The following is a 13,949-nucleotide window of genomic DNA, read 5'->3' on the forward strand; positions in this document are numbered from 1 at the left end:
TTTTTTTCGCCAACGTTAAGCGTTTCAAATTTTACATCAAAATCTTTTAAATTAGTTATTTTTTATTTTAAATCTGTATTAAAAAAACCATAAAATGTAAGTAAACGGTGAAGCCAATCAGTTACAACAAAGTTATTTAAAGTTACAACTACTGTTCGGTTGTTCTCGCGCGAAGTAGTTAATGGATTTTTGGCATTTTACGTAATTTGTTATTATAATATTTATTTAAAGTTAAGTTCAAAAAAGAACTACGAAATCAGAAACTATTATGAATTTTTCAAAGCTGTTTATTTCTTGTGGTGCAATAGGGTCTGCCACTCTGGTGTATTATTCAAGACAAACAGAAAACTTCGGGTCAAATTTTAAAGAATATTTTACTAACAAACTTGCTAATGCTTCTGGCAACATTGATTTACAATATCCAAGCACAATAAATTGGCGAGCCTGGGACAAAAATTGGGATAAACGTGACCCATACAGCCTCATTCCGCCTTCACAATTACAGAAATGTGAAAATTCAGAAAATGAAACAACGCTTGAAGAGACGCTTAAAGAATACACGCCGAATAAAGTACGCCATTTAATTTTTATCCGACACGGGCAATATAACACAAAAGAAAAGGACGACAAATATCGAACTTTAACAGAGTTAGGCAGAGAGCAAGCTGTTTACACTGGGATGAGGCTTAGAGATATGGACATTAAATTTGACAAAGTTGTCGAATCAAGTATGACCCGAGCGATCGAAACAAGCTCCTTGGTTCAAGATCAACTAAAAGATGTTCCAGTGGTACGTACCGACTTATTAAGAGAAGGGTCACCCTGCCTTCCTGAACCTCCTTTTCGCAGCTGGAGAAATGAAATAAGTGTTCATACTGATGCCCCTAGAATTGAATCTGCATTTCGAAAATATATTCACCGTGCTGATCCTTCCCAAAAAGATCATTCAATTGAAGTGTATGTTTGTCACGCAAATGTGATTCGCTACTTCGTCTGTAGGGCTCTTCAAGTATCCTCTGAAGCCTGGTTGAGAATAAGTTTAAGGCATGGAAGTATAACATGGATTTCTGTTTATCCAGATGGCCACGTGTCTTTAAGATGTGTCGGCGAATCGGGTCATATCCCAATAGATAAGATGTCTTTTGAATAATATTAAAACTATTATATAGATGAACATAATCATACACATAGATAAATTCGTTCTTATAGTATTATATGGTAATTTGAATAGTAATGAAAAGCTATATATGGGTAGGCTATATTAGTTGTGCTTCTTTAATGAGGCAAATAATTTTGCTAGCTATTTATTATTGCAAAATAGCTTCACCTCAAACTGTAACTTTAAAACAGTGTATTTGCAGTTAGAATTTTAACAAAAATTATTTTTAAATCACTGTATTCTAGGCCAATTAATCACTGCTTTTTGTATGCAATGTAGAATAAAGTTAGTTCACATTTGTACACCTTAAATTATCTATATAATTAAAAATAATCAATCACTTCTTTATTGTTACAGGAAATATAAAACCTGATATGTAATTGTAATTGAAATAGATTTTGGGTACTACACAATGGATACAGTTCTTAGTAATGCAGTAGAAAATAATGACAGGAAATATATGAAATTGTTGGACAAAAAATTCCCCATCATTTTTTGTAATGAAAACCACGTCGACAATCAAAATGAGGTTTCCACTTCCATTCAAACAGAAACTGAGTCAATACCGAGCAACACAGGAAAACCTGAACAAGCTTTATTAGTAGAACAAAATACAGGGCAAGTGGATACTCATAAAATGGAAAATTCGAAATCGGAAGAGTTGCTTGTAGTGTTTGATGATAATACCACTACAGTTTCTGATGCAAACAGTAACAATCATAATGATGATAAAAGTCATACAGAAGTGGATAATAAATTTAAAGACATGGAAACAGGTGAACCTAGCAATATTGAACAAGAAAATAACTCTGAGTTAACTGACAACATTGATTTAATTTTGAATAGGGATCAGATAGAAGAAGATATAGGTGATGAAAATAACATATTGCAACTTGCCTTATCAATTAATGAAGACAAAGATGCGGAAGAAACGAAACCAAAATTTAAATATGAAGCAAATGTAAGCAATCCCGTTGAGTTGACTAAAGCTGCTAATAACTTTGCAGAAACTGATCTAAAGCCAGAATGCAAAGAAGAAACGATAAGTAATAACAAACCGTTAAATTTAGCAATTAAAGTTCCTGAGAATGTAAATTTAGAAAATAAAGCGACTACAAGTGCATTAAATAAACCAGAAAGCTCTCTTGAAATATCTGATGTTACTCCAAAGTCTTCTGAAGAAAGTAAGAAAATTATTGATGAAAACCAATATCATGATGTTACACATGAAAATGATGGAGAAAGTATGTCATCTTCTACTACTTCGCCATTAAATACAAACACAACGCTGCTAGAAACACCTACCCAAGAACCTGATTTACCAAAAGACAAACCGATTTTAGATACAGAGGAATTTATTGTTACTGTTCAACCAAGTAGCTCGGCCACAGAAGAAAATAATACAGAAATTTGTGATGTGATTAAGGTAGAAAATGACAAAGACTCAGAACCTTGTACAGCAGAAGAGAATACAAATACCCAAGAGGCTAATATCGTTAAAGAAGAAACTATTGTAAGTCAAAATTCAGGCATTACTAATGCAGAGAATATTATACCAGATGAAGTTTCACAAAATATTGAATCTGATAATGTTGTTGATGGCAATGAAGTTGTCATACCAAATGATTTTCCTGATGACACTTCAGCAAATTCTTTAACCAGTATCTCGGGTAAACTTAACATACTTGACTATGCTCAGTCAGAATGGAAGGGAACAACTTTTAAAGCAAACTGCATGAGGAAGGGATACCAAAAGCTCATGCAGGCAACTGGGTGTAGACTTATGAGGCAAATACGTGGGGATAATTATTGTGCTCTTAGAGCAACGGCTTTTCAGGTTCTATCCCAGAATGTCCGAATATTAAAAGATTGTTCTAATCGAGATCAGTTTCTTTTAGAGCTGCCGAACAGATTATTAAATGTCCACAAATGTGAATGGATAAAGCAGTGGACATTTGCTGATAGAATACCATCAACATTGGATAAAAGAATTAAAGTAATGGAAAAGTGTATGTCACTTTTAGTGGAACAATTAAACATTTCCAATGGTATTGATAATGTAGAGGACAGGCAAAGTCATTTTTCGGCATTATTTAACTCTGGATCACTAGCAGAAGTTAAACTGTTTGAGGCCTTTAAACTGCTCATGTTGGAAAAAGCGATAGAGCTTCATGCTCGTAACTGCAAAGGCGAAGATGTGCCGGTGTTTTCCTGGTTATTGTTTGCAAGGGACACAAGCGAAGAACCGAAAAGTTTTATGCTAAATCATTTGAATCAAGCTGGCAAAGCTGGCGGTCTGGAACAGGTAAATTAGTATAACAAATGATCTGAATAACAAGTGGGCTTCCCCTTTTTATGTTATAAATAATCAATAAAAATTTTTATGTTTTTAAAATAAGTTAAGTAGTCACTTCTTGTGCTGAAATTTTTCAACCTCACATAAATTTAAATCATAATTTTCCTATTATTTCAGGTTGAAATGTTTCTGCTTGGTCAGGCCATTGAAATCACGATTCGAGTAATTCGACCTTCTAGTGTAGATCAAGAAGATTTTGTAACATTTTATCCTGATCACATGGTTAATGAATGGGATCAGGTCACCCTAATTGCAGAGGATGACAGGCATTATAATATTGTAATGAAGTGAATATTGTGTTGCAACACTTACCCTGACTGTTGTATATATATAATCTATATAGGCAGTATATTTTCTACTATAAAATTGGTGATATTTTTTAGTAGTGTACAGTTAAACTGTAAATTATTCTTGTTTGTTCTAAGCATTACTTTAATCATTCTGTACTATAGAAAAATATTGGATTGCCTAACATTGTATTTATTTTCACTTTTAATTTTGTGTTTTTAATTTACAATGCAGTGGTAAATATTGTTTATTTATTGTATTAATTTCGCTTGCTTTTAATTTATAAATAGTTTCTTCAATATTGTTTTATTAACTCTTTCTAAATGCTAAACATTTTTATTTTTAAGTGCTATTTACTAGATATTAAGTTCATGACGTAACATTATTATTTAGTTTTTTTTTTAATTTTTGAGTGGATTTCAATAATTCTTTTGAACAAAGCTATAGTTGTTGTGCAATGCAAGATTTAAAGTGTATAGAAACTTAGTGCTTTAAAAGTGTAACTTTTTGCCACACAAATTGTATTTAACTTTTCATGTTTTCACTTACAGATATGTGATAGGAGCTAGGTAAAACATGAAGTGTATTTCTTTTTATAACAAATCTGCTTTGGCTAATGATTATTCCATAAAAAGAAACAGAGTTGAAGAGGTGATTAACTTTAAAGTCAAAGATGATGATTTGAATTCTACAGAAAAAGTCACAGAAAACGAGAATCATTTTTATTTATCGCCTTTTAAAATTGCCAAACAACAAAAAGTTTCAAAATCTGAAGTTGTATTGCCTGATAAAAGCCAACCCCTTTTAACCAGCAATGAAGAAAAAACTTTAAAACCGTCTCAAGACATGAATAAAAATACTGTTCTTAAAAGCATTACGAACTCAGGTACAAGTTTTTTTAAAAACAACCAAGAACTTTCTAAAAGAAATTCTACCTTAGAAAATAATGAAAATGACCTTCAAAATAAAGAAAACTCTTCTGATAACAAAATCGATCAAGAGAATAGAATGAAACAAACAAATTCTAAACCTAAAACAAAAGTTTATCCGATTTTTAACTTTCGAACTGAAGCTTTAAAAAAGTCACCTCCAATTTTTCCATTACCTAATCAGAAGAAAAATTCTAAGTCACCAATTTCAGCCAGAACACGGGGTTGTTCCTCTTCTAACTCTCAAGAAAACTCTAAGCAACTCATCATTGATGCGGGACAGAAAAAATTTGGAGTTATACAATGTAATGTATGCTGCATGCAATACAACGCTAGCCACCCAACTGATCAAAAACAACACTCACTATATCATCAGCAATTTTTGTCTCGTTTAAAATTTCCTGGATGGAAAAACGAGAGAGTCACTGCTTGGTTTTTAGGTTCTAGAATTGTTAAAATTCTCCCAAGCGATCCAAAATTTGTGCTCAACAAAGCGGAGCACATTCGAGAGATTATCGATGCAGACTTAGGATTTCAACCCAATTCAGCACGAGGTTCGAATCGTTGTAAAATATTTTACTTACACATAGAAAATGATGAGGTCACAGGGGTTGTAATTGCTGAGCCCATTTCAACCGCATTCAGGTTACTTTCTCCCACAACAAGCCCTACAAAAACTGATATAATGTCACATTCTTTAGAGCCGGTACAGGTGGCTTGCGGGATATCGAGAATATGGACTTATGCACCATACAGAAGACAAGGAATAGCAACAAAATTAATCGATGAAGTCAGAAAGTCATTTACTCTCGGTTCAATGCTGGAAATTGATGAAATCGCTTTTTCTCATCCCTCAGAAAGTGGAAGAATGTTTGCTGCCAAGTACTGCAAAACTGAACAATTTTTGACATACAACTACCAATAATAAATCATAAAATATATGTTTTTGCCTGAAATTTTATCACTGTTGCCTTTTAAAAACCAGGATTTTGTTGCCTTTTAAAAACCAGGAAGTGTTGTTTGTTTGCGTTTGATTGTTTTATTTGTTACTTTGTTGTTGTTACACCATTTTAGTACTGCCTATGTTACTAAACACTTTGTAGTTGATTATAAATTTTTCTACTTCACATTGTCATTTACTGCCACTAACAAATTAGTGATCAAAATATCACTCTAAATAATGTTTAAAATAACCACATTTTAGTTTGCTATCTTGTTTGTTAAGTAATATTTGAACAGGTTTTTAATTGGTTTTAAATGTTTAACATTTGTTTCTTTTTTCAGATAAGTTTATTAACTTACTAACAAAATTTTCACCTAAAAACTTCACAGTTTATGGAAGCATGATTCAAATCAGGTTTGACTTTTTCCCATTTTTTTTACATTAAAAATTACAACAAAAATACACTTAAATTATTTATTTTAGTTATAGAGTTTAAAGGAAAATATTATAAACAATTGATAAAAGATTTCAGCAACTTTATGTGGTATTAGAGTGTATAATATAAGCTTATCAAGAATAATATTAAACAGAGTTTTAATTATAAATCTTATTTAGAGTTTTGCAGTTTTGCTTGAGTAAGAACAGTGGAATTTGAAATGGTTTTTACCGAATTGCGGTAATTTATTAAAGCATTGTAAGTAGTACATTCGTATTTATAAATTACAGTAGAACTATAGGAGTACGTATAAAAGCAAAAACACCTAACATATGAATTAACTTTTGATACAAAAAGTTGTTATTTAAAACGCCATGTACGTTACTCATAAATTTTTTTTTCTCTTCACACTTGGATTTGAACTTGAGACCTTACGCACCTTTTCAGCGACCTTTTTTTTCACCTTTTCAGCGACGCTTTAAAACGATGTATTTTCGTTCACCTCTTTAGAGCTTCCGAAAACGCTATCCAGCTCAATGTTTTCCTTCAATGCGAAAGTACTACCTTTGTTATATGCCACAGTTAGTCCACTATCTGCACTGTAGGCCTTAGCCAAATGGCGCCTTTCGGCCGCGTACCGGTTCGTTATAACACACCCGCTGTCTGTGCTGTGCATCTTGGATAGATTGTTGCGCCTGTTTTGCAATCCGTTGCTGTCCGTGCTGTTCACGTGCGACAGATGTCGCTTGTCTGTATTCGAAGACACGGTACACCCGCTCTCTGTGCTGGACATTTTAGAGAGATGTCGTTTTCTGGAAGACTCCTTGAACGAGATTCGAAATTGGCGCCTCTTTTCCTTGTCGAATATAAACACCCCAACTAGCGCTCGCCGAAACTGCTGATTTCGGATGCTGTATATGATGCAGTTCCAGAAGGAGTTGGATAAAAACAGGCGGGAGGCCACGTACTCTATCGAGGTCAGGCTGTTTAAAGCAGAAGGTGAGTAACTTGCTGGATAATGTTGTGGTGACGTCACTCTGTTAAAAATATATACATTTGCTTACAGTCTTTTACTCGATACTTTAATAGTGTTTTAGATATTATACTGTTTGTGTCTGATAACTTTTGGCAATATGTCATATTCTAATTAGGTATACACGTCAGATAATAGCTGGCGGATATCTTATCATATACACCATATACGACTTTATCTTCGCTATCTGGGTTATAGGAAGTTTACGTTTAAATCAACTAATCCGACAAAGCGTACGTAACAGTGCTATATTTACCTTACCACAATAAACGTTCACGTACCTTTCCAGTGCGCTGATCAATATCAAAATGATCACGCTTGGAAGAATAGCAACTGTAAATGCCCCAACCATTACTGCCAGTGTTTTGGCCAACTTTCGTTCGATATTTTCTTGCCTGTGAAGACCCTTGGAGGACATGTTAGATTTTGACCTCATGTTGCGAAGCTGCGAGTAAGTGAAAATGATAATATAAAAAAGTATATTGTAATCCGCCATTTTCTTATTTACTTCAAATTGCTATCTGCATTTAGTCACGTGCGTTTACACCTATAGTCTTGTGTTTACACCTTCATTCTATCACGTGAGCATTGAAATGTTATGTAAGAGATATTCTTGATACGAGTTTGTGGATGGTTGACGTATATCTTACGCAATAAAGAACTGTTAATATTACTACGGCTTATTATACAAAAGACTATCAGGCAAATTACGTTACAATATTAATGTTCAAACCATTATTTACCCTTTTCATGTGGAATGAAAGTTGTGAAATTCTTCCGGACTTTGCAAAGGAAAATTTAGATTCTTTGTTGCTAAAGAAAAATAATATTGTTGAAAATAACGACCAAAGATTTGAAGAAAATATTACATAATTAACCTTAATGAAAATACAATACAATAATAGTAAATTTTTACATACGTTTTTTGTTGTGCGTTGTTTGTGTCAGGGTTAGGCATAGTAACAGAATTGCATTCTTTCCTTAAGCCCGTTGGCCTTGACCTGACCGATATTGTCCGTCGATTCTTGCCATCTTTCTGTACCTGACACAGCATGACACCGTTTATAATCCATACCACTATTAATGGTAATCCGATAGTCACAGCATACACCACCGCTGCGACCATGCCAGTCGACAAAATAAGACTCAAAGCCGAGATTTGGTAGGAGTTGTACGAAAATATTGGATATAAAGCGACCAGGAGACTGAATGACCATATTGCCGCAAAAACTACAGCTGCTCGCCGTTTGGTTAAGAATTCGCCTTGTCGGTATCTGAAGGGTTTGGTGATGGCTAGATACCGATCAAGACTTGCCCCGCCCATTGTGTATATCGAAACAGAAAACGACAACACCGTGAAAACTCCCATGAAGTCGAGGTATTGCTGGTTAAAGTAGTCGGTCACGACCGGTCTCTGGCCTTCGACCCGAAACGGCAACGGGGCAATCGATAAGACATAGTGATTGTAAACGCTCCCGGGCAAGACGAACAGGCCTATCATAAGATCCGCGATTGCCAGCGATATCTTGAAGTAACCTGGGACGTTTCTCATGATGGGCGAGCGTACGGCAACGGCGAGTACTAAGAAGTTGGCCACAACAACAACAGCCGCCAAAATCGAGTCGAACACCATAATAAACACGATTGCTGACCGACAGGAGCCGGTAAAACAAGAGTACGACGACTTGGGTGTGACATTGTACTCGCTGCGCGATATACCGCACGCGACTGGCTCACAGAATGGCCTAAACTGTAGGAAATACTCCGAATACGGAACTTGGTAGAACGGGTTGTTTATCTCTTTATGTGTTGCATTAGGCAAAGAAACGTTTGTTTCAAGTTGTTGTACAGAATCGAAGTAAGATTCAACTTGCTGGCATTCAACCTCTAAAAATGGCTGACCAGCTGTGACATTTAATACAGGCATGGAACTATTTGAACATTTTCGTATATTATTTTCGATCAACCATTTTTCCGCGACAGCAACAAAATCCACCTCCTTGTTTTGACTTCTGTTTATAGCACACGCTTTGTTGAATTTCTCCGTCTCGCAGAAAGCCGTGTAAACTGCGGTATAGTAATCCGTAATGTCGTAAATCCTTTTCGAACATTCGATCTGAAACCACGGTCGTCCTTCATCTAATTCGCAAACTACAAGTCGCAGTAAGTAAGTCATTAGAGACCCGGAACCCATTTTAAATTTCGGTTTTTCGTTGCAAAATGTGAAGTTTTGCATGTTAGATACCCCATCTTCAATCAGCGCAGTGGTTGTGACATCATTTTCTGTCGATGACGTTGTTAATACGATGTCAGTGTCGACTTTAAATTTGTTGATGATAGAACTTCCAAAAGTCGACGAAATAAAAAGCAAAATAAAAATATTTATAAATAACAATTTCATTTCAAACTAATTTTCTTACAACCCTGTGAAATGTATGAAAAAAATTAAGATCGTTTTTGTATATAAACATTTTAATATCAAGCTGTAAGACATATTTAAAGACCCTATTAAACCTTACCAATCGCATAGTATTCTAATTTTTCTAAACCTTTTTTTTGACGAAATTTTTCGTATTATATAACATATGACATCCGTCAAAACACTTCTCTCGAATAACACAAAAAAACTTTCAGCCTCTGATTTTGATTTCTTTTTCTTGTCTGATCCGAACCAAAAATATCGTTTCCATTAACGCCAGACATGCTTACGTTCCATTATAATAAGTACAAATTAATTCGCAAGAACGTCAATGCAACCCCATGTTTGTTGATACTGGTAAAATTGAGGCATATTTTTATCATGTATATTGTGCAGACAAGCTTTACACATTAGCCTTATATAGTATCCGAATTCCTTTGCCTATATAAAATTATGACCAACTCTCTAATTATTTTTCAGACATCTTAGGCTAAGTCAAGGGCGTTGTGGTCTTGATTTTCAGTTGTAATCTCAAGGATAATTATTAAGCTCGGCACGTTCATTAACCTAAATACAACGTATTGTAGTCTGCCGATATAATTTAACTCACAACAAAAAGTGTTAAACAATTCAGCGATTGATAAACAAATCTGAAAAATAAGCTGCTGAGAGCTTACGCTAAGACAAAGGTATTTATTTTGCCACACCTTTTACATTGTCAAGAGGAGTTTAACCGAAGTTTACAAGAACGCTGTTGCAATGAAAAAGTTTCAGGCCGCTGCAAAGAAAATTCAGGTCATTTACCGGTAACTAATTTAACATGCCTCTGTCTCCAATTTCTAAAAACTAACACCAATTCATTACATTCAAATTCTAGTTAAGGACGTTATTAGGGAAACTATATTGGTTCAAATGGATCAAATGTAACCTCAACTTATTCCAAATCTATTTGATTCATTTTAACCATTCGATTTGTCGTTATCCAATATACCTTTTTCAAAATTGACCCGATATGTGCATTTAAAATGGTGAAATAACACATCGGATTGTTATTTAATCATCCCAAATTCAAACTAAATTCGATTAAACCTAATCTTTAACTTAAACGTTGTAATACAATTATTTACGCGTGTGGTTTTTAAATAACCATGTGTTTACCTGTAAATTACAGTCTAATGTGGTATCAAATTTTAAACTTGACCTTTTAATTTGTAATTTTGACTTACGTAACCGCTTTAACGTAGGGCCGGAGAAATGTTATTTGACGCAACTGGTAAACCCAAAAATCTTTATTTTTTATTTTTTTGTTTTTACACAAATATGTTTTTAACATTTAAGTAAAGGCCATTTCGGGGAAATTAAAAAAAAATATTGTTTGAAAAATTGACCCGTCATTTTTTATTCTGTTTTTATTACTTTATAAAATGACCTATTTAAACAGTTTAAAAAGAAGAAATGGGCAACTTTAATGAGCTTTTGGGTATAAATAATGTATCGCCACCTAAAAAATTTCCAAATATTGAAGATGCTGATTAGAAAAACGTTGTAGATTGTTGAACCCAAAACATTAATATTTAATCCAAGAAAAGCGGTAATTTACTTTTAGCGTGTTTAATCACCTTGTTTTGCGTGACTATCATACATATAAGCTTGTTTTATTATTTTTATACACTCTACTAAATATATTAAACTTTAAAAACTTATTTATAAATTTTTAACAAACATGAAAAAGTCATAAATTAATTTTTAAATTGACATATTTTTTTATGTTGAATTATTTGTTGTTTTCTAAAACTTTTGCTTTCTAATAATTAAATCGTGTTTAGATTACAACTAACTGCGAATTTAATAAGTGACTCATACCCGAAACATCCCCGTACACAAGCTTTAAATCGGACCTTATAAGCTTTAAATATTTGACGATTACTTTTAAGTGGATCCACTACACACTTATTTATACCACAGTTGTCTAATCTCAAGCAAGTGTTCATTTAATTTTTGATTTCTCAAACAGGTTTTTTCTGTTTACGAGGCGCTTAAACAACTCACTCCAACCGCAATTGGCCGATTACTTCAAGGTATTAAAAAAAAATTAAAATTATTAAAAAAACTTTGAAGCACTGTACATTTACTTAAATAATAAACTATCTTTTATTAATTTCGTGTTATAAAATCATGATACGAAATAATCATTTTTTAAACATTATATTTCCTTCTTTTAAATCTCAAAAAAATAAAACTTGATATAAAAAACATTTTTGGCTGCTGTTCGCGTATTTGCTTCCAAAACTAATGCGAAGTACCACACACCATCCATCATTAATAAATAAAAACACGATTTGGCACACCACAATTTTTGTAAACACTACAAAGGAATGTCGTTTTTTCACCAAATTTCACGAAAAGTTTTGATTTTTGGATTTTATTTAATACATATAACTTAGTGAAAAATTTTCCTTTTTTTGAATTTTGTCTATATAATTAATTAATTATTTTAGGTTCTGAATTGGACAAGTTTGCTAAAAACAAAACTTGATTAAATTCAAGATTTAATTTCTTAGTATTTTTTTCGTATATCCCATTTTTCGTTTTTTTTAATGTTTGCCTAACGACAATTTAAAAGAAGAAACGACATAACGACTTGCATATTTTGTAAATTGTAGTCACGCGAATATTAATAGCTATCTGGAAATCATACTTAGTTAAATTTAAAATCATAATTTGAATAATTTTTAAAATTTTACTAAACCTTAAAATGCTAGAATAGATTTTCTTGCTGTATTTCTGTTAATGCATTTCAGTATCAAACGCTTCTTAACAATCATAAACAGTTTGTATTACATGTTATTAAAACCACACACGTACAAAATAACTTGTAATTTCGCTGGTATTCGATATGTTAAACGTTGTTAGCACTTCAGTTTGCTTCCGCTACGCCTTGACCCTTTCCAATACTACTTAACAGACTTCTATTCGCGTAATCACACCTTCTGCTTGAATTACTGTCGCAACAATTTATCCTGCAAGGCTTAATGTGCTTAACTCTTTCTAACTTGCTTGTCTTTCGATTTTTCATGGTTATGATTCGTCGCTAAGTTATTTGGCGACTTCAAAGGGCCTCAGGCTTAGATTTGCAGATCGGATGGTTCAGCGAAGTAACAATAAGCGAGCTCTCTGCTTGGAAGTCTACCGCATACCAAGTAATCTTGCAAATGTAGCCCCATAATGTCTCGGTATCGCTTTTATAGTAAATTAATTGTGATACTCGAGAGACTTTAAGCTAAACAAGATAGCTAATGTGTGTCTTGCATGTTACTCACGTGAAGTACTCATGATTTCTTGCATTTTTTGCTTAAAACGAGGTTAATAATGCGTGTTAAAGTTGTTAACCTTTGTTTTGGTGTCATTAATATGTTAATTTAATTGCTTTAAAATTTATAAAATTAATTTTAGTTAAATTTTTTTTATTGCGAAAATTTTAATTTGCTTAAAATTATTCTTTTTTTATTTATAAACAGTTTATATCTTATATTTAAGGTTTTTTGCAAAATGTGACAAAAAATCGGCTTGAACTGAAACTAGGTGAAAAATGAAGCAGCTATGTGAAAAAAAGAAGATTAAAAATAGAGATAATATTTGTTAATTTTTTGGGCTACAAGTTTTTATATTTTGATAAGAAATTTGTTACAGTTTATCGTTTAAACCTTTCACAAAGTTCTTACACTATATTGAAAAAAATAACAATGTATTTTTATTAGAAAACACAGTATTTATTCTTAAAAACATAAAAAATTTGTTATTTAATTTTTTAGGAAAATAATATTAATATGCTTTGTATTTTGGATAAGAGATATTTTGTTTTCATACTTACTTTTTTATATTTGTTAGTTTTATGTAAAATTATAAGATATGTGTAAATTAAGAATTTAACTATTTTTAAAAGCAACAACAACATTTTTGTATTTAATTTAAAATTAAATTTTATTAATTTAATTGGGACGAGATAATCATGTAAATGCGCGTGGTGACGCTGTCTTGTTTGTTCTTTATAAATGATTTGGTTTCCATCTGGTTGCGATTGTCCAAGGTAATTCTAATGTGGCGCCTTTCTGCATTAAAAAAGCTCTGAAGACAGTTTACTTTTTTGTAATTTTATCAATTTTTTAAGCAAAAAAAGCTAGCAAAACGTGAAAACTGCGTAAAAAAATTAAACAGGTAAAATTAGGTGTACTGACTTTTATTTTAATGTAGAAATTCTGGTTTTATTAAAGCTAGAACGTTTTTGAAACTAATTGAACTGCTCAAATTGAGAGAGCGTTGTCTGATTGTCGGCCATTACGCGATGATAAATTCTTCTTATACATTTGCTAAACGAAATGTTTTACT

General features: G+C 32.7%; 3 protein-coding genes and 1 pseudogene across 5 annotated transcripts; 3 read left to right on the forward strand and 1 right to left on the reverse strand.

Annotated features, from left to right (window-relative positions):
- The first annotated feature begins 164 nt into the window (after positions 1-164).
- On the forward strand, positions 165-1,470 carry LOC145755284 (serine/threonine-protein phosphatase PGAM5, mitochondrial pseudogene; annotated as a pseudogene).
- A 51-nt stretch (positions 1,471-1,521) lies between these two features.
- LOC145755978 (uncharacterized) lies at positions 1,522-4,349 on the forward strand. The gene is made up of 2 exons (XM_082572190.1): positions 1,522-3,464; positions 3,633-4,349. Exons 1-2 carry the CDS (start codon positions 1,572-1,574, stop codon positions 3,804-3,806), a joined length of 2,067 nt encoding a protein of 688 aa, XP_082428316.1. The 5' UTR covers positions 1,522-1,571; the 3' UTR covers positions 3,807-4,349.
- Positions 4,350-4,358: 9 nt separating this feature from the next.
- LOC145755979 (N-acetyltransferase ESCO2-like) lies at positions 4,359-13,394 on the forward strand. Of its 2 annotated transcripts, XM_082572191.1 has the most exons (5): positions 4,359-6,089; positions 6,291-6,369; positions 6,622-7,110; positions 7,434-7,595; positions 7,676-7,957. In XM_082572191.1, exon 1 carries the CDS (start codon positions 4,380-4,382, stop codon positions 5,655-5,657), a length of 1,278 nt encoding a protein of 425 aa, XP_082428317.1. In that variant the 5' UTR covers positions 4,359-4,379; the 3' UTR covers positions 5,658-6,089; positions 6,291-6,369; positions 6,622-7,110; positions 7,434-7,595; positions 7,676-7,957. The 2 variants fall into 2 exon arrangements, with proteins under 2 accessions (XP_082428317.1, XP_082428318.1); XM_082572192.1 differs by lacking the exons at positions 6,622-7,110; positions 7,434-7,595; positions 7,676-7,957 and adding an exon at positions 13,101-13,394.
- On the reverse strand, positions 6,122-9,564 carry LOC145755977 (uncharacterized). Of its 2 annotated transcripts, none has more exons than XM_082572188.1 (4): positions 8,065-9,564; positions 7,888-7,957; positions 7,426-7,589; positions 6,122-7,148 (listed from the first exon to the last, which is right to left on the reverse strand). In XM_082572188.1, exons 1-4 carry the CDS (start codon positions 9,543-9,545, stop codon positions 6,590-6,592), a joined length of 2,274 nt encoding a protein of 757 aa, XP_082428314.1. In that variant the 5' UTR covers positions 9,546-9,564; the 3' UTR covers positions 6,122-6,589. The 2 variants fall into 2 exon arrangements, with proteins under 2 accessions (XP_082428314.1, XP_082428315.1); XM_082572189.1 differs by having other exon boundaries at positions 6,772-7,148; positions 7,401-7,589.
- Positions 13,395-13,949: the final 555 nt, after the last annotated feature.

This window comes from Corella eumyota, chromosome 6, assembly GCF_963082875.1.
Source record: "Corella eumyota chromosome 6, kaCorEumy4.1, whole genome shotgun sequence".
Classification (NCBI taxonomy): domain Eukaryota; kingdom Metazoa; phylum Chordata; class Ascidiacea; order Phlebobranchia; family Corellidae; genus Corella; species Corella eumyota.

Bases quoted from the DNA above. Each gene is read 5' to 3' on its own strand.
- LOC145755978 (XM_082572190.1), top strand. From the start codon at position 1,572: ATGGATACAGTTCTTAGTAATGCAGTAGAAAATAATGACAGGAAATAT. The intron at 3,465-3,632 runs GTAAATTAGTAT...CTATTATTTCAG, and splicing joins AAGCTGGCGGTCTGGAACAG to GTTGAAATGTTTCTGCTTGG.
- LOC145755979 (XM_082572192.1), top strand. From the start codon at position 4,380: ATGAAGTGTATTTCTTTTTATAACAAATCTGCTTTGGCTAATGATTAT.
- LOC145755977 (XM_082572188.1), bottom strand. From the start codon at position 9,545: ATGAAATTGTTATTTATAAATATTTTTATTTTGCTTTTTATTTCGTCG. The intron at 7,958-8,064 runs GTATGTAAAAAT...ATTTTTCTTTAG, and splicing joins AACAACGCACAACAAAAAAC to CAACAAAGAATCTAAATTTT. The intron at 7,590-7,887 runs GTAAATAATGGT...ACTTACTCGCAG, and splicing joins TTTCATTCCACATGAAAAGG to CTTCGCAACATGAGGTCAAA.